At 49.5% G+C, this 21,471-nt stretch overlaps 1 protein-coding gene across 2 annotated transcripts in view; it reads right to left on the bottom strand.

The window, feature by feature from the left end:
• TLL2 (tolloid like 2) overlaps nt 1–21,471 on the bottom strand; it is a 145,309-nt gene continuing 123,838 nt past the window's right edge. Inside the window, exons 14-21 of one of the 2 annotated variants that reach the window (XM_005898846.2) lie at nt 18,401–18,526; nt 17,518–17,678; nt 16,684–16,864; nt 14,755–14,880; nt 12,591–12,718; nt 9,534–9,747; nt 7,226–7,476; nt 1–5,229 (exon numbers count right to left, since the gene is read on the bottom strand). In XM_005898846.2, the coding sequence (XP_005898908.2) occupies nt 5,095–5,229; nt 7,226–7,476; nt 9,534–9,747; nt 12,591–12,718; nt 14,755–14,880; nt 16,684–16,864; nt 17,518–17,678; nt 18,401–18,526 (1,322 nt within the window). In that variant the 3' untranslated portion in view covers nt 1–5,094. The remainder of the gene's footprint in view (nt 5,230–7,225; nt 7,477–9,533; nt 9,748–12,590; nt 12,719–14,754; nt 14,881–16,683; nt 16,865–17,517; nt 17,679–18,400; nt 18,527–21,471) is intronic. The other variant, XR_011462779.1, reaches the window with a different exon arrangement.

The raw sequence follows: 21,471 nt of genomic DNA, 5'->3' as shown, positions 1-21,471 counted from the left end.
CAAAGGCCTGGTTCTAAAGCAGGCTTAGTGTGCTGGGATAGGAGGGAGGCCAGTGAACCTGGTGGGAGGGACCTGGAAAACCTGGAGGTTAAAAGCAGAACGAGTTTGGGGCCTGTGATGTGAGCAGCAGGGCATGATAAGATTTCCACAGTGCAGCAAAGGAAAGACTTTCGGGGTTTTGAGGAGAGGATGACCTAAGTGGGGCTGACAATGATTACCTGCACTGCCTGGATTCCAAGGGATACAAGGGTTAACCCAGACTCTGGTTAGCAGAGTCGACGTGAGCGGTGACACTGGCTGCCCTGGGATGAGAGCAGTGGCAATGGAGAGCAGTGAAGGGGGCTGTGGCTTACTGAGGAAGCAGAGGCAGTGAGACTTGATGGAAGAAACGTGCGGGGGGCGGCGGGGAGGGAAGAAAAGTAGGGGGAGATGGGAAGAAAGCCAATGCCTGGGGTTGGGATATAACTAACGGGGGTGGAGACACCATCTGTTCAGGCAGATGATCCTGGAAAATGGGGTGTGAGGATCCAGGCATTGGATGCCTTGCTTAACAAGACCAGCGTGGCCTTTGCCTCATGGGGCTTCAGGTCCCCAAGACTCAGTGAGGCTTAAACTGAATCCACTGGCGCCCAGAAGTCAGGGGGACAACGCAGCTCAGAGACGCCTGTTTGTAACGCCTTGACCACACTTCTGGACCCTGTGTGGTCTTAGGCAAGTGAAGTAACTTCTTCCAACCTCCGGCTCAATCTATAAAGTAGAGACAACATGTTTACGATACAGGTTACTATTTAAACCAGCACAACTGGTACAAAGTGTGTTCTATCTTTGCTTGGTAGGCATGAAATCACACCCGGACCAGAGATCTGGACCAAGGAACTGGCCTTGGTGGCCCTGCCCCCTCTGGCTAAGCTGTCTGCGGATGGACAAGGCCAGCGAGGGCCTTTTTAACTCTGTCTTTGCTTTGCATCCACTGATCACCAACTCATTCTCCAATGGACATGTTACTCCTTTGGAAGAATTGCTAAGAAAGTCAGTAAACGGGTGCTCTGGCCTAAGAGTCTGGGTCAGTCATGGTTTTCCAGTCATAGCATCAAAAGAGAAGTCGAATTTTTTTTTCAGATGCCTAACCTTTAATTTAAGAAGAAATGAAATTGGTTGGGTGGGTGTAGGGATGCCAACAGAAAGAAGAGAGGTCGGGGACCCCGGCTCTGGGTCACTCCTGAGGCTTCAGCAGCAAGAACTCCTAGATGGTGCTCTCAGGACATCCTCCCAGGGAAAACCAGCCCTGAAGAAGCTCAGCCCTCTCGCCCCTTGACAGGACTCTAGTTTCAGGAGGAGAATCTGATGTGTCTTGAGCCAGGCTGGGGTCTGGGACCTGGGACCCCTTGTTACACTGCATGCTTGCACCTGGACAAATGTCTCCTTGAGAAACCAAACGCAACCAAACACAAAGAAACTATAAGGAACTAAAAACAACCGTGTGCATGGGCAGCTGGGGCAAATCATGAACAACAAGATCCCAAAAGACCAAAAACACAATTGCCACTTGTAATCAAGCCCCCTTATAAGAACTGTGACCTTCAGTTTTAGAGGCCACATGTGGTCCTCAGGCTCAAAGCCAGATGGAGAATTGCTGGGGGACAAAGGGAAGGTGGCTACCACGCCTAAGCTAGCGTGGTTACAGCAGAAACCATCTCCTCGATGTTCATGTTGTTAGATTTCCAGCCTGTCTGGGTCCAAGAAGGGGCGCGACTTTGAAGCCCTCTTCAGCTTTGCTCGTGACTTTCTGGGTCCAATAGGAGCCCTGTTCTGGAGCCAGGCTCTGGGTATTCACCAGATCATAGAAGGCCAGAGAGAAGGCCCCCCTTTTTGTACATGCTTCCCAAGTTCCTGTGATATTGGAGAAAAAGATCGCCAAGAGGACTGAATTTGTCATACAAACCCAGGACATGTCGATAAATCCACATTCTTTAATGAAACAATTCTTTCTAGACATATGTTAGCTCCTTTCCACTTTCTTTTTGAAACTGACATTTCATGAAACGTACAATTACACAAGATAAAAAATACAGTATATTTATAGATAATCCTCTAAACGGTTTTTCTTTTTTTTTTTTTTTAAAGAAATCTTCTAGGCATTTGGGATTATTTTTCAGAAGTTCAGTCTACAAAGGAAACTTGAAAACCATCTGCCAAAGCCTAGGGAATACTTGTTCACACACTGAACAATGACAATACCACGAATTATCTGAGATTTATCAAATGGACCAGATTGACAGCAAACCCCAGGGTGATTTGCTAGTTAACAAGATTTTACAAATGATGTAACCAAGTTGAGCATTTCATGAGTAACATAAAACTTAACTTTAGAGGAAAACCATCTTATGGTGAATCAATGCACAGCCTCCTTCTCTGATTGGAGAAATTCCACAGGCTGAAGTTAATTCCAGATCTTCACCCTGCCCTGGGATCCAGGTTCTAGCATTTGCTAGACCAGATGACACTAGAATTCGATCAGGCTGAAGACCTGGACCCCAAATGTTTCACCAGGTCATCAAGAGAATTCTCTGAGTTGAAGTCAACCTGCTTGGAGCTTTGCAACAGCCCCAAGGACAAAGCAGGCAGGGGTAACGTCCCGTGGGATGTGTACAGAAAGGTCACTGAGCATTTGGAAGAGCCAAGGCAGGGGCCTGGGTCTTTCTGCTGAGTGGACTTTCTCTCGTGAAGCCATCTGTTTAGTTCTTTGCAGAACCCACATTGTGTTTATGTCCCGTGAGTCTGAGCTTCCAGGGGAGCTGTCTGGCCAGCCCCAGCTGAATCAGAGCTTGTCTTTTCTGGGAATACGTCACTCACAGAAGGCCTAAAGAAAGGTTTTCACAAGCGTCTCATTGTTTCCAACTGGCCACAGGTTGATAATGGTTGAAGCTGTGTGTTTTTGAAAATCATACTAGAGAGAGAAAAACAAGTACCATTGTTTCACGACAGCAGCAAAGACAGAGGCAGAGCTGACTCTGTTTCTGACTCCTTCTCACTTTTCCAGGGAATTCATCAATCTTATTCAGACTTCTAAAGGCTGAAACTACAGAATTTTCAAGTCCTCAGCGAGAGACCCTTAACAGCCACCTTCTGCATCCGGATTTTGGTGTCAACTTTGAAGATCAGATGGGACAAAATAAAAGCCCCCAAACAAAAAATCAGAGAAATGGAATCCACCCTGTGAGGCGGGTAAGACCCGAACCACATGACAAGCTGTTCCACGTGCTGAAACAAAGATCTTCCAAGACAGGGGCTGTGAAAGATCACAATATAAGAATGTAGGTTGAACCTCCCTCCAGGGCCAAGAAAGGCCAAGAGAGGCTTGGTAAAAGTAGAACCATAAAACACAAGGCTGGTCCAGGAGGGCCTATTCAGTCAAGTCTGTGGGTCAGCATTTATCACACTGCACTGATTAAGGCTCTGACAGTTGATCCTTTACATACATACATATATACAGACATATATTATTAATAATAATACTTTGATTTTTTTCTATTTTAAGGAAAAAATATTCCCATGCATTTTTTTCTACCTTTCTTGTATTCTTATTTTTTTATGTCTTTTTATTTTAACTCCCAGCAATCTTTTTAACTAAACATAGTCCTCTGGGGCCATATTGTGATTTTCAAAAATATCACCTTTAAATGTTTTGCAAATATTTTGTTTCAAATGATGTTGATTCATCCCCAAGAATTCTGGTGCTTGGGAGCAATTTCAACTCTCACCAAAAATCTTCTTGTGTGCGATCCTGTGTTCAATACCAACCACACAGGACTTACGGCTATGTAAACATTATTTTAAAATTATTCCAACATAAATACTCTTTTTTAAAGCTAACATACCACAGCTTTTAGCTCATAATGCCCATAGATGCCTTAATGAAATGCCATTCAAAACTTTAAAGTACACCTGGAGGTTCTAAAATTATGTAAACAACATCCTCTCCACTTCTTCAAAGCGAGTGCCCAATGTGATGAATTCTAATTGAAAGTTGGTGACTGAATGCTGGTTAGTCTGAGTAAGTCACCAATGCACTCTTTAACCTAACCAGTTTCAGGAAGTTAGTCACAGGTAGACTTGTTCCACAAAGTGTTGATTCTTACATAATTTATAATTAACCAGTTTTCAATGATGTTCATGAGGGACCTGAATGGTCCCCCATAAGATGTCTTTGCACGTTTTGCAAATACAGTTGGTATTGGTTGTCAAGAGTGGAAGTCAACCACAGCAAGGGCCTCCAAAGCTGGAGAAAGAGATAATATTGGCCCATGGAATCCCAAGGCCACATGGAATCTTCTCCAAGTCAGCGAGGGCAGGAGGACAAGTCAGGACGTCTTCTTTTCGGAAGACTAGGGACTCTCACCAGCAACTGTTCTGCTGAAGTCACAGCAGATGCCTTGGATCCTTAATGCAATTAGGAATGGGGAAAACCCAACATGAGCAAGGAGAGCTGAAGACACAGAGGACAAGTTGGGGGTCTCCTTGCTATGTGACAGTGATCCTCAAACACCAGCTTCTTCTGCATGATGCTTGCTGCGATGCCTGTTTTAGTCCCAGTGCCCATATTCTTGGGCTTCTTGGGTGATGTGTCCCTGGCAGAGAGTTAATGTCTCCAGCCAAAGCTGTGAGGAACACGTGAGCTATGGCCAGTCTTTTATCCTCATTGCCTAGCGCTGATGGAAGATGCCCCGACTCCCAAGACATGGTCAGCCTGCCTTCCACCTACGGAAGCACATCCAGAAACAGAGCCACCCAAGGGTAGGCTTCTGCCTCACAGGGGCAAAGGGCAAGGAGACAAACAGGCAACGCTTAAATAGCCAGTGACATCAAATCTTAATCTTTAAAACTGCATGATTGGTAACACCGAGGCTGGAATCAAAGAAATATCTTCTCCCCTCCTTGTTCTGGCCAGATCAGCCAAATTCATCCGATACACACACTTCCGAGGCTAGATTTTGAGTTTTTGTTTGAGAATAATACTGTACACTGCTTTAGGGCAGATTCAAAAGGTGCTATTGTTACAAAAACATTCTCAGTTCCTGTTTTTCAAGAACAACATTATTTCTTCATGTGTAGGGCATCCTGGAACTTGGTACTGGTATACCGGGCATGAAAGCCTTTCTTGTTAATGGTGTCATCAGTGTGGAATCGAATCATCAGAGAATCCCCTGCAGAGTAGATTTCTTCCAATGGCTGAGGCGGGGAGAAAGGAAAACCAGGGGGACTTTAAGCCAGTTGGCTGTGGTTGTAGTATTAAAATAAGGAGGATGAGACAAAGACACAGGAGAGACGCTGAAGGGCATCAAAACAAGCTGTTTTTTCAAAGAAAAGCTTTTCAAATTCTGCTCCCAAGAGCACCCCCAGCCCCCTGCCCCAGCTCTACTTTTCCAAAGACAATTCTAAATGCACAACTCTTATAGAATCTATTATTATTAAGTGCATCAGTTAATTAAGTGCACCTAAGCACTTTCAGGGCTTCCCTGGTGGCTCAGATGGTAAAGAATCTCCTGCAATGCAGGGGACCTGGGTTTGATCCCTCCAAGATCCCCTGGAGAAGGGAATGGCAACCCACTACAGTACTCTTGCCTGGAGAATCCCATGGACAGAGGAGCCTGGCCGGCTACAGTCCACGGGGTAGCAACGAGTTGGACATGACTGAGTGATTAACACACACACATGCTGAAGCATTTTCAGATTTCATCTCATGTAAAGTTACAGCCGCTTTATAAGGCAGGCACTATCTCCATTCTATGCTTGAAAATCTAGTTGAAAATCTAGTTCACAACTCAATAGTCCCCAATCTCAGGTCTTCTGACTATAAAGTGTATATCATGAATCACCCAGCACTAGGGTCACCGCTGTGATGTTCTCCCAGGAGATCTAAGACAAAGACCATCATTGAGGCCTCTGCCTTGTCCAAGGACAAAACGTGGGATGGAGTTGTTACGTTTGACAGAAAGGTTTCGCCAGGTGGTAGGTGAAAGGGAGCCAGGATCCCAGACTGCCATCTGCCAGATTCTTACGGAACCAAACTGGGCTTCCCGTATATTTCACTGCTCAGGACCCTTCAAAGTTCTCCTCTGGACCCTTTATCTCTCAAAGGCACTGCATCAGCTAAGCCACACTGTGTCATCCTTTCTCTTTTGGAGGGTGAGAGAAGATGAAGGGAAATTATTCAAAGATCCATACAAAGGCCAGTTTGAGGTTCATTTACCACATGCACTAATAATGACTCCAAAATGATTTATTGTAAGTTCGGCCAGTTGCAGAGCCTTGAGTGATCAGCTCTGCAGGTGAAGGAAAAGACAGAGCTGGAAGCCCAGTGTGGGGAGTGTGATGCAGATGGAGGAGGACCAGGACACTGAACTGGCCTATGCTCTCACTGAGCACCAACTCAGTGCCAGGCCCTATGGCAGGTGCTGGGGAAATAGTGATGAAAACAGGCCTGCCCTGTCCTGAGGAGGTGGCCCAGGAAAAAGATGATAATGAAAACAATCACAATGACCTTGAACATAACTAATGTTTATAGTTAAAAGAGTGATTCGTAATTTGTATAAGCATTTGGTTTCTACTGGGAGAGAGAATTGGGAGTATATGGAATACACAAGAGGATAATAAAAAGGCCTGGAGGCTAAATAAAAATGGGGGTGTGGGGAGACAAATCCTCTGCAAAAGTAAGACAAACCCTCTGCAAAAGTGAATTGAAGTGAAAGTTGCTTGGGACTCTTTGTGACTCTATGGACTACACAATCCATGACATTCTCCAGGCCAGAATAATGGAGTGGGTAGCTGAGCCACCAGAATACTGGAATGGGTAGCCTATCCCTTCTCCAGGGGATCTTTCCCACCTAAGAATCAAACCAGGGTCTCCTGCATTACAGGCGGATTCTTTACCAGCTGAGCTACCAGGGAAGCCCAGTCTGCAAAAAGGCAGCCCTAAAAGGAAGATGCTCTTCCCTAGCTGGCCTCTGCATTAGGCCTTCCTGACCTGGTCCCCGTTACTTCCCAACCTCCTCTCCAGCTACCCTCCGGGTTTCCCTCTGCTCCAGCAGGACGGGCCTCTTGCCTGGTGCCCTAAGCAGCCGCAGGGGCCACCAGGGCTGTGACCCATGTGTGTCTGACCACTCAGTTCATGCTCTGGGTCCCCGCAGTGACCGCCTACCACCACCCCAGCATCCCCAGGACTCACCCCGGAGCCGCAGAAGCGGCCGAGCCTGGGCGCCGTGCTGTCATAGCCGTCGAACGCCTCCATGTAGTCGTAGCCGCAGTCGGCCTCCTCCTCGACCTCAAACGTGCGGAAGATCAACTCCACGCCGTAGCCGTCCTCCGCCAAGATCACCCAGTCGCAGCGGGCTTGGCTCGGGTAGTTGTTGTCCCCAAACTGGGCATGGGAATAGAGCTCTTTGGTCTGCACTTCGGCCTTCAGCCTGCCCCCACACTCTGGAGCAGAGAGAGAAGCGCGATGCTCCCTCGGCACAGAGAGGGCACGCTCCGCACTGCGCACCCCACCCCCAGCAACCCTGTCTCTCTTCGCACCCTCTGTACAGGCCCGTTTTCTCTACAAAGCCTAGTGTTTGCTCTGTGCGAAAGGCCAGGCAAGTTTCATCACCCCACTTTGTTAGTCGCTCAGTCGTGTCCAACCCTTTGCAACCCATGGACTGTAGCCTGTCAGGTTCCTCTGTCCATGGAATTTTCCAGGCAAGAATACTGGAGTGGGTTGCCATTTCTCACTCCTGCCGACAGACTTACCGTAATCTGTTATTTTTGCCAGCAGAGGGCGCCCAAAGCGCATCAAAACTGCTGCTGCTGCTAAGTCGCTTCAGTCGTGTCTGACTCTGTGCGACCCCATTGACGGCAGCCCACCAGGCTCCGCTGTCCCTGGGATTCTCCAGGCAAGAACACTGGAGTGGGTTCAAAACTGCTGGTGAGGGCTTAAACCTGAAACCTCAGAATAGATCTGGATTGCACCTGTATCTGGGCTTCCCTGATAGTTCCGCTGGTAAAGTATCTGCCTCCCACCCATCCTGCCAGATCTCCTCTCCTCTTCCCACCTGCCCTGGCCCCTGGAGGCAGACCTCTGGGTCTACTTGGACCAGCCCCTTGGCTCCCTGATCCGGCCACAGCCAGCACTAGCAGATCAGGGAAGAGAGAGGTCAGGGCACTAGTCCCAGGCCCCTCCTTGCCTGGTCACCACAGACTGTGTCCTTTGACTGCATGTCACAGCTCCTGTTTGGGGGCCCTCTGCTTGCCAGCTTTTGTCTCTAGGCTTCAGGAACTGATCCCCCGCCTCTGTCGTTGAGACCGAGGGGAGTGACAGCCTTGCATCTTAGCCATGGTTGCTGCACAGCCCCTGTGGAGTCCCCACATCTTGTCCACCCCTCTGTAAACGGTCCCTTAGTAGCTTCTCAAATAATGACTCCACCTGAGTGTGCCCCTGTTTCCTGCAGGACCCTGACCCACCCTGAGCACCCACACTCAGTCTGCAGGGACAAGAGGGTGAAGTCACTAGTGAGTGGCTTTTAAACGTCACCAGGGAAGTGGTGATGCAGCCGTGAACAGTGGGGAATTTGCGGCCAGGGTCAGCCAGGCTTCCAAGATGCTGGCTGTTGCTTTGTCTCATGTGATTCATATTTTCTGACTCTAGGAAAAAACTGGGAAGAGGGGCTGTTAAAGGGATCAGAAAACCTCACAGAGATCACGATCATGATCGCAGGCTCTGAGTGAGCCTCACTGCCATTGCTTTGTCAGAGGGCGGGGATCAGAAAGTCAAGGTTGCTTCATGGATTCTAGTCCCAGACTGTATGAGGGCAGGAGAAGGGGGCGACAGAGGATGAGATGGTTGATGGCATCACCAACTCCATGGATGTGATTTTGAGCAAGCTCCCGGAGATGGTGAAGGACAGGGAAGCCTGTGGTGCTGCAAAGAGGAGTCTCAAAGAGTCGGACACGACTTAGTGACTGAACAACAAGTCCCAGGCTGTATCCTTTAAGTGGCTAAACAACAGAGCCAGTGTTCTTACTGACTTTCTTCTGTTTAGCATGGTAAATAATGTAAGTTATAAGCATAAACATTTTCCTCCAAAGGGCTGATTAAGGCTGTTTATTTCAAGTGAGAAAAATAATGGGAAGCAGAAACACTTTTCGTTTTTTGTAACTGCTTCTTGGGGGGGTACAGAGGACTTCTTTCCACCATTCAGCACCCAGACCCAGGGTTTCACAAAACAGCAAAATTACAAATAAAAGTTTAAAAGGAGGGAAGGAGGAAGAAAGGAAGAGATGTAGGAAGTTTGGCACCGAAAAAGGGTTGCTCACTTAATAGGTTGCTATAACCCTCCCCCCATGGCTGTTCATGTTTCATTTTAAAAGGGACACGTCATCACACACCTCCCATCCCCACAATAATCAGAATTAAAGGTGATCCTTTCCCTGCCTTCATCACTCATCTATCTCGGGTCCACATGGGGATAAGCTGAAGGCCAGGGCCCCAGCCCACGCACCTGTGCTGTGCACAGCCTGGAATCCTCTCCTCTGCACCGAGGCGTCCGAATAAAACCGGAGAAACAGGCTGCTGCCCGAGGCCACCACAGGGTCCGGCTTCTTGCTGCCACAGAAACGGCCGAGGATGGGGGCCTGGCTGTCAGGCCCGTCGTACAGTTCCAGGTGGTCGTAGGCACATTCCTGGTGCTGCTCGATCTCGAATTCATTAAATGTCTGGGGGTGAAAGAGCAGCGAGTGAGCCCAGGTCCTTTCAGCTGAGGTGGGTGCAGGCCCCCTCTCTGGGAACACAAGGACACACATCTGCCCAGCCAGCTGTGCGGGGGGCGTGGCGCCCATGGTGATGATGGTCACACTTGTGGTGAGGGTCACCACCTGGCCTCTTTTGGTCTCCAGAGCAGCCCTGAGAACTACTGCCACCACGGCCCCTTGGCGGATAAGACAGCTGGGGTCGGAGAGTGTCAACGCGTGTTGGTGTCTGTGCTCCTCTGTTATGTCTCACGGCGTCTCCCTCGCTTAACCATGAGACCAAAGTGCTTCCTCTGAGCCAGGCACTGTTCTCAGTGTTTTGTAAGTAGCAGTCCTCACGACCTTGTGAGGTGTCTGCTGTGATAACCACCACTTTACAGATGAGGAAACCGCGGCACAGAGCTGTCGCATAACTTGCCCAAGGGCCACCCACTGGCTGGGCCAGGACCAGGAGGTCCGGAGCCCCTGCCCTCAACCTCTGCACTGCACTGCGCAGCCCCCTGAGCACAGATGACGTGAACGGTGCTTTTATGAAGTGCCCGCTGCTCCACGTGCTCATGGTCAGAAAGGCTGGCCTGAGTTGAGTGTTTGCTTTCCATGCAGAGCCCTGCATTTTGTTACTTAATTCTGATGATGCTGTCAGGGAAGGGCTATGATTAGCCCCAGTGTGCAGAAGGGGAAAATGAGTCTTAGGGAGGTTAAGGGATCTGTGCACGCTCCCACAGCTAGAGGACGGAGCTGAACTTGACTCCCAGGCAGCCTGACTCCAGACCACACTTGAACCATCACTAGCCTGTACCGCCTCTCTTCTTCTTGTCCCCCCAAGTCTGTCCCCCAAAGCAGGCCAGGGCAACCTCATAATTTCAGGTTGTGTGCTGCGCTCTGCAGCTCCACATGTAGGACTTCTCAGGCTCTGGGCAGATGATGGCCTGCCCGTGGCTATCAGGGGAATGGGACAGGGTGAGAGGGGACACTTTAAATGAAGACTTGGACCAAATGACAGAGAGGGAGAGAGAACATTACCAGGAGGGGTTGGGAAGGCGTCTCAGTTCACACGAAGGGGGGGCAACAGGTCAGAGATGGAGGTGGAGAGGTAGAAATAGAGGGGCCACTGGCTTTTGTAAGGATGTTAAACACACTTGACACGGGAAAGATTCTTCACACTTACAGACAGGGAGGTGGGGCCAGAGAGTGGGGCTAGGGATGTGGGCAGGAGTAGGCAGGGGAGGCCGGTGGTAACAGGGAGGGCAGGGCAATGGGAGGTGGATTAGCCGGCCAGTGAGCTCCCCAAAGTTCATGGGATGTCCTATGGCTGCCCACATGCAGTCAGACACCAGCTTCCTGGTAAGCATTCAGCTCACACTCTGTGGCAGCAAAACGGTAGAGTGTGATCAACACCCACTATCCACTTCCCAAGGAAATATTTAAGAGCTAGCACGTATGTATGAGCCTCGGATAAACTGGAGGTCTGGGCTCACCCTGGCCACTGTGATCTGTTGTTTTAGTTCTTCAGCACTGCAGAGAACAGGATAAGACTTTGGGGGCAATTACTGAAATCTTGTGACCCTTCCACGGAAGCACCGGTTCCAAGAGTGTATATTGCGCGTTCCCAACCCCGGGGGGAGCCATTCCCCCGCCGCTTCAGAGATTCCTGTTGCCATGACGAACATCGTCCAGCAGATGGCAGCCTTTCTCCAACGCACTCGCTTTAATTCGCCCTCGCCCAGATTCAAGGCTTCTGATTGATGCAGGAGAGCAACTGAAAGTGCTTACTACAGAGACAGCCACGCATAGGAGGTGCCCACATGAGCACCCTTGGTCAGGGAACCTGCCTTTACCCCCGATGCCCCAGTCAAGGGGACACTCATATATATTAATCCAAGTGAAAGTGAAGTCGCTCAGTCGTGTCCGGCTCTTTGCGGCCCCATGGACGGTAACCTACCGGGCTCTGCGGTCCATGGGATTTTCCAGGCAAGAATACTGGAGTGGGCTGCCATTTCCTTCTCCAGGGAATCTTTCCAACCCAGGGATCGAACCCGGGTCGCCTGCATTGCAGGCAGATTCTTTACCATCTGAGCCACCAGGGAAGCTCAAAGAGAGGCTTGGAAGACATATATGTTTAATGCAAGAGAGAATTAGCATACATAACTTAATCCATTGTTAATTGGCTAACAACAGTGAGGTGCGAAGTGCTTAGTTGCTCAGCCATGTCCAACTCTTTGTTAATGGGAAAAATGTAAGTTGTAGAGGAATATGAATAATAGAGTACTTTTGAGAAATGTGAGCAAGAAAAGGATATATGTTTTTTTCCTGTGCATACAAACACAGAAATTTCTGGAAGAATTCACAAAAAAATGTTCAGAAAAGTAATTTCTAGAGTGAGCATGGGTGTCTGGAAATTTGGTTTTCACTTTCCAACCCTCTGACTATATTTTTTTTATATCTCGAGAATGTATCATTTGGTAAAATGTTATAACTGCAAACAATGGAATCACAAACAACACTTCAGGTCTGTGTAAAGGGTGCCAGTTCAGAGTGACACCACCGTGAACAGATGCTGTTTACACAGTGCTGCTCACCCACCGCCCTGTGCTGATGGCTTCAGGTACACCCTCTTTTTTAATCTGCACAACAGCTACTTGAGGTAGGTTTTGCCAGCAGCCCCATTTTCCGGAATACAAAAGTGAGTCCTAGAAATGTTGATTAACATCACCAGGTTTCAGAGCTGGTAAAAGGCAGGGCAGAGACCCAGACCCATGTCGGTCTGATACTGAAATCTGGGTTGTTCACAGACTTTGAAAATAACTCACGAGTTTCACCCTGTGGCCCGCGGTTGAAGAGATGTTCCAGGTGCACTCCCTCCGGCTTGGGTATTTGTCAGGCCAGTTGGGGCTCACCAGGGACCCCTCTGTGCTGCTGATCTTGTGTACACAGCCGGCTGGGGACAGGCAGAGACAGAGTGAGAGAGAGAGAGGTAGCAGACAGCAGAAGAGGTGTTCTGGAAGAGTCTCCTCCCCGAGCTCGTGTCACATGGTCATTGAACGTGGGGGCAGAGGCTGGCCTGAATCAAGGGTTCCCCGGCTCAGAGATCTGCTGATGTATTTTTCTTTGCTACCTTCCTGGAGTTAGCTTTTTAACTATTGCTATTTGCTTTGCAGTTGTCATTGGAAATATGGTAGAGTTGGTTAAGACCACAGGCCCTGGGGTCAGATGGGCCTCATCTCAAGTCCTGGTTCCACTGCATACAAGCTGGGGGACTTTGGGGACTTCTGTAAGCCTTGGTGTCCTTGTTTGTAAAAGAAGTGCCAACCTTTGGAGGGGGGTGAGTGCATGGATTAAATGAGATAATGCATGTGAAAGGCGCAGCGAGTGCTAACAAAGGTCTCCATCACCACGCCCTCTGTCTTTTAGTTTCCAAAGTAGTTTCAATTGGAGGCTACAAATGTTGCCCTGGTTACCGTGCAATTTGCAAAGAGTGGTGCCACGACTTGCTCAGTAAGTACCGTTTTGGCCAATAGCTAGAATATGTCTCCCTCTGTGTTGAGCGCTGTGGTAAGCACTTTGATTGCATCCTCTCATTTAATCCTTTCCACCTTCTAATTGAGAAAATAAGCTGAGAGAAGGCAAGCGACCTGTTGGTCAGGGGTGGAGCCAGGACTGCCTTTGCTATTGCTGATTAGGAAGGAGAGGACCCCGAGGAGGTACCGCTGCTGTCTCCTAGGCTGTAGGTTGTGGGTGCTTCAGGCTGAGGCAGCTGGAGGGGGCAGTTGAGGGCAGGTCAGGGTTGGGGGCGGCTGTGTGGAGGTTCCACCTCCTTGCTGCCTCTGCCCTGTAGCCATGAGGAGAACAGGTGCCAGCAGGGTGTCTGCTTCTGGACACCCCACCCACCGATGGGGACCCATCCCATTCACCTGATGGAAACTTAGCTGACTTCATAATGCTCCTGGCCTCCCCTGCACCACAGAAGCTAGAGGAAGGTGGGTTTTTTTTTTTTTTTAGTTTTCTTAAGTTTCAGAATGACAGTCCTTCCAAGTTCTTCCAACCCACCTTTCAACCCAACCTGTGACTCCCTGTGTCCAGGTCAGAACGTGGGCCTTGAGGGTGGGCTTCAGAAGATGTCTGAGCTCATTTTTTAATTCTTTATTTAGCTCATTTTCCAGGGAGGCCCTGGCCAGCCCGAATCCCCTAAGTCTGAAGTGCTTGTCCCAGATGGGGCATGAAGTCTTCACCTCTTCCCTTCCCTGCTGTGCATGCATGCAGGGCTTTGTGGTGGGGCCAAGGCCAGCAGGCTTGTGTGTTTATCGAGATGCTCAAACCCCCTTTGCAGGGTGGAGTAGGAACACAGGGAAGGCCTTTCTCAGAGTGGCTGGACATCAAAAGCCATCTGGCTCTGAAGGACTCTCAGGAGCAAATGGAGCAGGGAACAAAGTCTTTCCCAAATTCTATTTTACTAGACTCGTGCATGGCAAATAAGATTACAACAGAGATAGCTGATATCTATGGACATTTCAAGTGCTTACTATGTGTCAGCCTATATGAAATACTTGCTAAGCATTCTCTCATTTAACCCTCATAAAAACATTAAGAAGGAGGTATGTTTAGTCCTTTTTAAACAGAAGTGGAAACTGAGGCTCAGAGAGGTTAAGTGACTCGCCCAAGGTCACATAGCTAGTAAGTAGCGGAGCCAAGATTTAAACCTTGGGGGTCTGATTCTGGAACCTGGGGTTTAACTTCTTTCCAACAATATGTGTCGAAGAGCACTTGAGGGCCCCTACAAGCCCCCTGAAGGAGTGACTACCCTGGGGGAATTCACTCATGAGCAGGAGGCTGGGAGAAGGGAAGGCAGGCAGAAGCTGAGCCTCGTTTCCGGGCTTGGCCAACCGGGGAAGAAGCACCCCTGGCTCTTGAGCATGGGTATACTCGGGCAGCCAAGGTGACCCCCCACCCCTGACCCCGGCCACGGTCCAGCCTCACCCTCTTTGCAGTCCTGCCCGTTCTCATGGAGCCGGTAGCCGTTCCTGCACCTGCATAGGTAGCTCCCAAAGGTGTTGACACACTCGTGCTGGCAGCCGCCGTTGTCCTTGGTGCACTCGTCCTTGTCTGTGGGGATCAACGGACTATCCTAAGGGGAACCACCGACATGGGAGCGCTCCTCACAGCCCAGGACCCCGCTCAAAAGGAGCCTCTGCCAGGGAGCCTCCCTGATCATCGCCAACGCTGATTCTTCCTCCCCGAGGGGGAGGGTGGGGCAGCATTCCTTGGGCATGACCTGGCCCTGTATATTCTGAATTCCCCATGCTCCTAAAGCGCTTCATGTGTACATGTGTCTCCACCCCTGCTCCCCACCCAAACCAAGGAGCTCCCTAAAGGATAGGCTAATATTAGTAATAATATTAACAATAAAAAAACAGCTACCATGAATTATTTACTATGTGGTGGACACTAATCACTCTATACTATACTCTCTGGGCCTCTGAGGTGGTGCTAGTGGTGAAGAATCTGCATCCAGTGCAGGAGACAGGAGATGTGGGTTCGATCCCTGGGTTGGGAAGATCCCCTGGAGAAGGGCATGGCAACCCACTCCAGTATTCTTGCCTGGAGAACCCCTTGGACAGAGAAGCCTGGTGGACTACAGTCCATAGGATTGCAAACAGCTGGACACAACTAAAGCAACTTGGCACATACTCTCTATATTACCTCACTTAATTGTCACACAACCTTAGGAGGGAGGGGCCTGTGTCCCCATTTTACAGGTAGGGAAACTGAGGCTGAGACCGCTAACGTGCCCAAGGTTACTCAGTGAGCAAGCAGCCGGTGTGACCTGGAGGCCGGGCTCTTATTCCACGACTCCACGCCTCCTCCTGCCTGTGGAGCAGATAAGCATGTGAGCCGTGAGCCAGACAGCCCAGTGGCAGCCCCGCTCCTCTGCTTCCAGCTGTTGTGACCTTGGGGAGTCCTTGACCTCTGTGCCTCAGTTACCTCGCCTGTAAAATGGAGTCAGTCATGGTGTCCTTACCTCATAGGGTTGCTGAGAGGAGAAAAATGAAGTAGTATAAGAAAAAACACTTAGAACAGTGTCCAGCCCCCACGTCCCTGTTAGTTTTCATTTACTATCATGGATGGACTCAAGCATCAGCTGCTGTCGTCACTGTGGTTCCTGTGCCTCAAGCCAGTAGTGTGCAGCCCTTGCCTAAGCCAGCCTACCGAGGGTCAGCCTCCACTCCCAGCCCTCCCCCAAGGATGACCTCAGGGCTCAGATGTCTCCCTTCACTCTGGACCCTCTGCCTGCTGCCCATAATGGGTCACCAGACACTCAGTGTTTTAGCCTCTGATTCCATGAGGACAACCAAGAATCCTTCAAGGACCCTTAACAAATAAAGAACTGAAGACCACCCAGCACCTCACTACTAAAACCAGGGACTACAAAGAGACAAGCCAGGCTCTTCTTCAAGTCCTTTGGGGGAGTCCAGCCTTTCCCACACCTCAATTTCAGACCTCTGGCCCCCAGAGCTGTGAGAGACAACAGTTCTGTTGTTTTAGGCACTTAGTGTGTGGTCGTTTGTTTTGGCCGTCCTATAATAATATAGCTGCTGCTGCTGCTGCTGCTAAGTCGCGTCAGTCGTGTCCGACTCTGTGTGACCCCATAGACAGCAGCCCACTAGGCTCCTCTGTCCCTGGGATTCTCCAGGCAAGAACACTGGAGTGGGTTGCCATTTCCTTCTCCAATGCATGAAAGTGAAAAGTGAAAGTGAAATAGCTACCACTATATAAAACCCAGACCGAGGCAGAGACACTGTGAGGGCAGGGACAACGGACAGAGAGGGGTAGGTGGCTGCCCTGAGGCTGGGAGCCTGCAAAACCCTGTCTCCCTCAGTCTGTAGTCTTGCCCCCAAACCTGCACACCTGAGAAGAAGTGGGCCCTGAAGCCGCGTTTGGAGACCGTGTTGTCGGACTTGAACTCCACACGCATGTTGTTGCTCTGTGAGGTAATGACCTCGGGCGTCTCAGAGCCGCAGAACTTGCCGTGCAGCCTGGCATCAGGGGACAGGCCACTGCGCACCTCCACGAAGTCATACTTACACACCTGGGGAGCACCAAGCAAGGGAGCACCGTGGGGAGCCGTCGGGGGCTCCCACTTCCCTCCCCTCAGATCCTGGCACCCTGCAGGGGCCCCTTCCTAAGAGCTGCACCCTCCAGGTGAGCAGATGGGTTTGACCGGGTCTGGCAGGAGGGTCCTCTCGACTCTCACTGGGATCCCTCCAGCCCAAAGTGCAGACAGGGGGCACGTTGGACCTGCTGTCCAGCAGTGGGCTCTGCCTGGGCCTTGGCTGGCTGATGCAGTCATCCCATGACCACTGCCCACGGGAGGGAATGGGCTGTTTATGCTACCCTGGTCCCCAGATGCATCTCACTCCCTCCATTCTTCCCAGCTGGACACTAAGCCCCAGATTCTAACCCCAGGGGATGTACCTGTCCTGACCACCTCCCACTCCCAAGACCCCCCTCCTCCTCTCTTGTCCTGCTTCTTCTTGGATTTATCAGTGATGAGAGGACCAGAGCACTCCATCTGCCGAGGGTGTGCAGTTGAAATCACCTTGACAAACACCCTAGATTCTGCCCAGCTACAACCCCACGACCATTGGAGGCCACCTCCCTGCCTGCTGATCCCCTCCCCAGTTCCCAGCCCTGGGTCACATCCCAACAGCATCCCCAGTCAATCAGAGCCTGGACACATACATCATTGCCTTCCAGTTCAAACACTTCAAACTGAAGGGAGATCCGGTACTGGGCGGGGGCCACCACTTGCCAGACACAGTTTTTGTTCGTAGGGTACTCCTTTGGCCACCCGGGACTGGTGATGGTTCCATTCAGCTTGGTAATGAAACCGCCACAGGCCACTGCACGGGAGGAAAAGAAGCAAGATTCATTTGGTTTTAGTTCCAAGTGACTGCAATTTCCCCCAAGCAGCAATAAGCCCTGCTGTTCTTTAATAACATCAACAACAACAAAAAATAGACAATCTGAACTGATTAATTCACGTCCTTTCTTCTGGTCTGTTTCAACTGAGGCTTTGGAGGGATGGAGTTGAGGACAATTTTTTACTGCTTTTTTAAAAAGAAGACGAGGCGTTTGTGCTTACCTCTCACTCAGGGGCATAGTTGGGGACTTCACATGACTTGGGCCAAGAAATGTTTGCACCAAGCTATGTGATGTCCCTGGCTTCCATGAACAGGCAGAGTCATGCAGGCAGGCAAGGGAGACACCGCCAGCCAGGTTGGAATGAAATGAATGAAATGCGCTCTTTGTCGTGTCACACCAAAGCGCTCACATTTATTCTTTTGTTTTCATTTTCCATCTTTATAATCATGTGAATTTCACATGGTCACAGAAGAAAATGAAATTCCATGATTCCATTTGCTCAGTTGCTGGGGTGGAGTCCGATAAAGTCATCTCGTGTTTGTGGCCTTATCGAGTTGTTTTTCCCTCCAGGAAGGAGGTGAATCATCCCCCACAATTGTTTCTTCACAGCCGAACAGCTGCCCCATCTCCATCTGTTCCCCTTCTCCTAAGACTTGTCCCCCATCCCCTCTCACTCCAGCTCGGCAGGTCCAATACTAACCTTCACAGGCCTTCTTGTCAGCAGCCAGCTCATAGCCAGGATCACACATGCACTTGTAGCTGCCCAGAGTGTTCATGCAGCGCTGCTCGCACCCGCCGTGATCTGGCCAGGAACACTCATCCACCTCTGTTGGGGAGGAAGGTGACCTGGTTAAGTCATCAAACAGCTGTCAGGTCTGTTCCCCATTGTGGTCCACATCCCAGGATTCCCTCTAAGAACAAGAACAACTCCTGGTGCCCGCCTTCCAAGGAGTCCCCCGTCCACAGAAACTGGCAGCAGCTACAGCAGCGAGTGAGTCTTGACAGCACACGCGAGTAACCTGTTATCGGGAAACAGGACTCCTCTGAGAGATGATCGGGCCTGGATAACTTGGATAACTGTGCTCTTTGAAGAGTTTAGTCAGCAGTGTTCATTTGTGACCTTAATAAATCTCAAAGCTTCCATACCAAAGATGATCGACTTCAATGCCATAAAACTGGGGCTCCCTCCATAAATGTGAACTTCTCAGGACATTAAGCAAAGGGTAAGGACCAAGAGCAAGGTGGAGCAGTGGTAAAGAATCCACCTGCCAATGCGAGAGACATGAGTTCAAACCCTGGGTTGGGAAGATCCCCTGGAGAAGGAAATGGCAAACCACTCCAGTATTCCTGCCTGGAGAATTCCATGGACAGAGGAGCCTGGTGGGCTACAGTTCATGGGGTCACAAATAGTTAGACACAACGGACCATGCACGCATGTGGGCATGAGTATGCACACACATACACACATACACACACACAGGGACAAAGAAACACACTCCTAGATTAAGATATAATTATTCTTTAGGGAGAGAGCTGGAAGCTATGAGTTAAACTTTTATTACTAATTTGAAGATGTGTCCTGGGTGATCGTCAAATTTACAGAAAACACTGGCTCTGAGGTGAGCCGATGCTCCCAGGAGAAACTGCAGGAAGAGGCCACAGTGAGACTGAGTTAGCAGGGGAGTTAGATGGGGTTCAGTTCCGTCAAGTGTCCATTGATGTGTCTGGGGCAATTAAAGAGCAGCAAGCAGGATGCTGTGCAGAGAGAGAACACAGAACTCACTGGAGAATCACCCAGACTGTCAGCCCTGCACCAATGAGGAAAGAAAAACCTCAGGCACCGGATGTCTCCAAAAAGAGTGTCAGACGTAAAAGGAAAAAACATTATTTTCTGTAATCAATTTGTGCCCTAAAGAGCATGCAGATTACAAAAAAAAAAAGAGCATGCAGATTGTGGCCTGACAGAGCTGCAGTCTAGTGAAAGGACGATGAGACACGGAGAGATCTTCAAACAACAAGAGCCCACTCCAGGAAAGGAAGGGTTGGGGAGTGGGTAGAAGTGTTGGTTTCCTAATACCAGGGAAGGTAAGAACAGAGCAAGGACGGAGTTCACAAAATCTCACCAGACCTCACATCATACATAAAATAAAAAGAAGGAGGACATTTTCAAGTTGATAAAAACTTGAAAAGATTCCCAGTCCCGCCACCTCAGCACGGATCCACTTAATAAGATTTCTGGTTGAGAGCTTTTCAGACCCGGCTGGAAAACACCCAGAGATACAACTCTCACTGTTTTTAAAAGTATTTCTTGTTCTTTGAAATTTGAATTGTTAACAACTCTGACTCCTGGCAACTTCTAACATAGTGGTCCTGCAGAAAATGCAAAACTTTTCACCGTCAATTCTCCTTTTTTCAATTCAAAAATTCCAACTCAAACTCACTGCTTTCCAATCTCCCTGATCCACGATGCACAAAACACTCATCAACCTGGTGGCTCATCACTGGGTAAAGGACAGTTTGTAAATCCCCCATCGTTTCCTATAGTGGGAAGCAGATTTAGATGGTGGCTCTAAGAGTGATGTGTCCTTGGGTTCAACAAAAGCTCAAATAAGTTGGTCAGTAGGGAGAACTGGGTTTAGGGAACACCCTGTAGGCAAGGGGTTGAAGTTGTCCTTGTGAAGTGAAAGTGGCTCAGTTGTGTTTGATTCTTTGCAACCCCATGGACTATACAGTCCATGGAATTCTCCAGGCCAGAATACTGGAGTGGGTAGCCTTTCCCTTCTCCAGGGGATCTTCCCAACCCAGGGATCAAACCCAGGTCTCCCATGCTGCAGGCAGATTCTTTACCAGCTGAGCCACAAGGGAAGCCCAAGAATACTGGAGTGGGTAGCCTATCCCCCCTCCAGGATGTGCTGGAGGATCCTATCCCTCCTCTAACGGATCTTCCCGACCCAGGAATCAAACTAGGGTCTCCTGCATTGCAGGCAGATTGTTTACTAACTGAGCTATCGGGGAAGCCCCATAGTCACAAACAAACATACGTACTAAGTATGCTAAAGGAGTAACAACCCTACAATTATTTACTACTTTAAAATAGGCAAAGCACTTTCCTATACATTTGCTAAAAAGTATAAAATGAGGAGAAGCATTAATAATGAGAAATAGAAAGAGTCCAGTCTTTAGCATGAGTCAAACAGACCCGGGTTGGATTCACCAGGTGAATCATCCTTCAATAAACTGGGTGATTTGCCCTCTCTGAGCCTTCCTCCGGCTTTAACATGAGGATAATACCTGCTTTCAGGGTTGTGGGGATTGAAAATGATGCCTGTGAAATACCCAGCATATAGACTCTAGGTACACAGTAGTTATTGCTCTAGACAAGAGCAGGGTTGCTTTTGAAATTTCAGTGGGTGGAGACACAATGATGGGAGTAGTGAAAAGGATAAGGTAACCAGACATCCCTGAGTCAGGGCCGAGTGGAATAGTGTGGGCCTGGGGAAGGGAGGGAGATAGGGACAGAAAGAAGAAAAAGGCAGCAAGGATGGGCCAGTGAAGGAAGACTAGATGGGCAAGAAGGCAGCACAGCAGAGTCAAGAAACTGGCTGGAGGGCATAGGAGGAGGGATAAAAGGAACCGTGGAAAGAGCCCATCAACCTAGAACAAGGTGAAGGGCCCAGATGGGTGGCCGGGGTGGGGGGAGACCTATGCCAGAATATGCTATGGCCATGGACAGGACACACATAGGCAAGAAAGGAGGACCACTGTTACGCC

The sequence above is a fragment of the Bos mutus genome, chromosome 26, assembly GCF_027580195.1.
Source record: "Bos mutus isolate GX-2022 chromosome 26, NWIPB_WYAK_1.1, whole genome shotgun sequence".
NCBI lineage: Eukaryota > Metazoa > Chordata > Mammalia > Artiodactyla > Bovidae > Bos > Bos mutus.
Note: the sequence above shows the minus strand (reverse complement) of the source record. Positions and strands in the feature narration are given on the sequence as shown.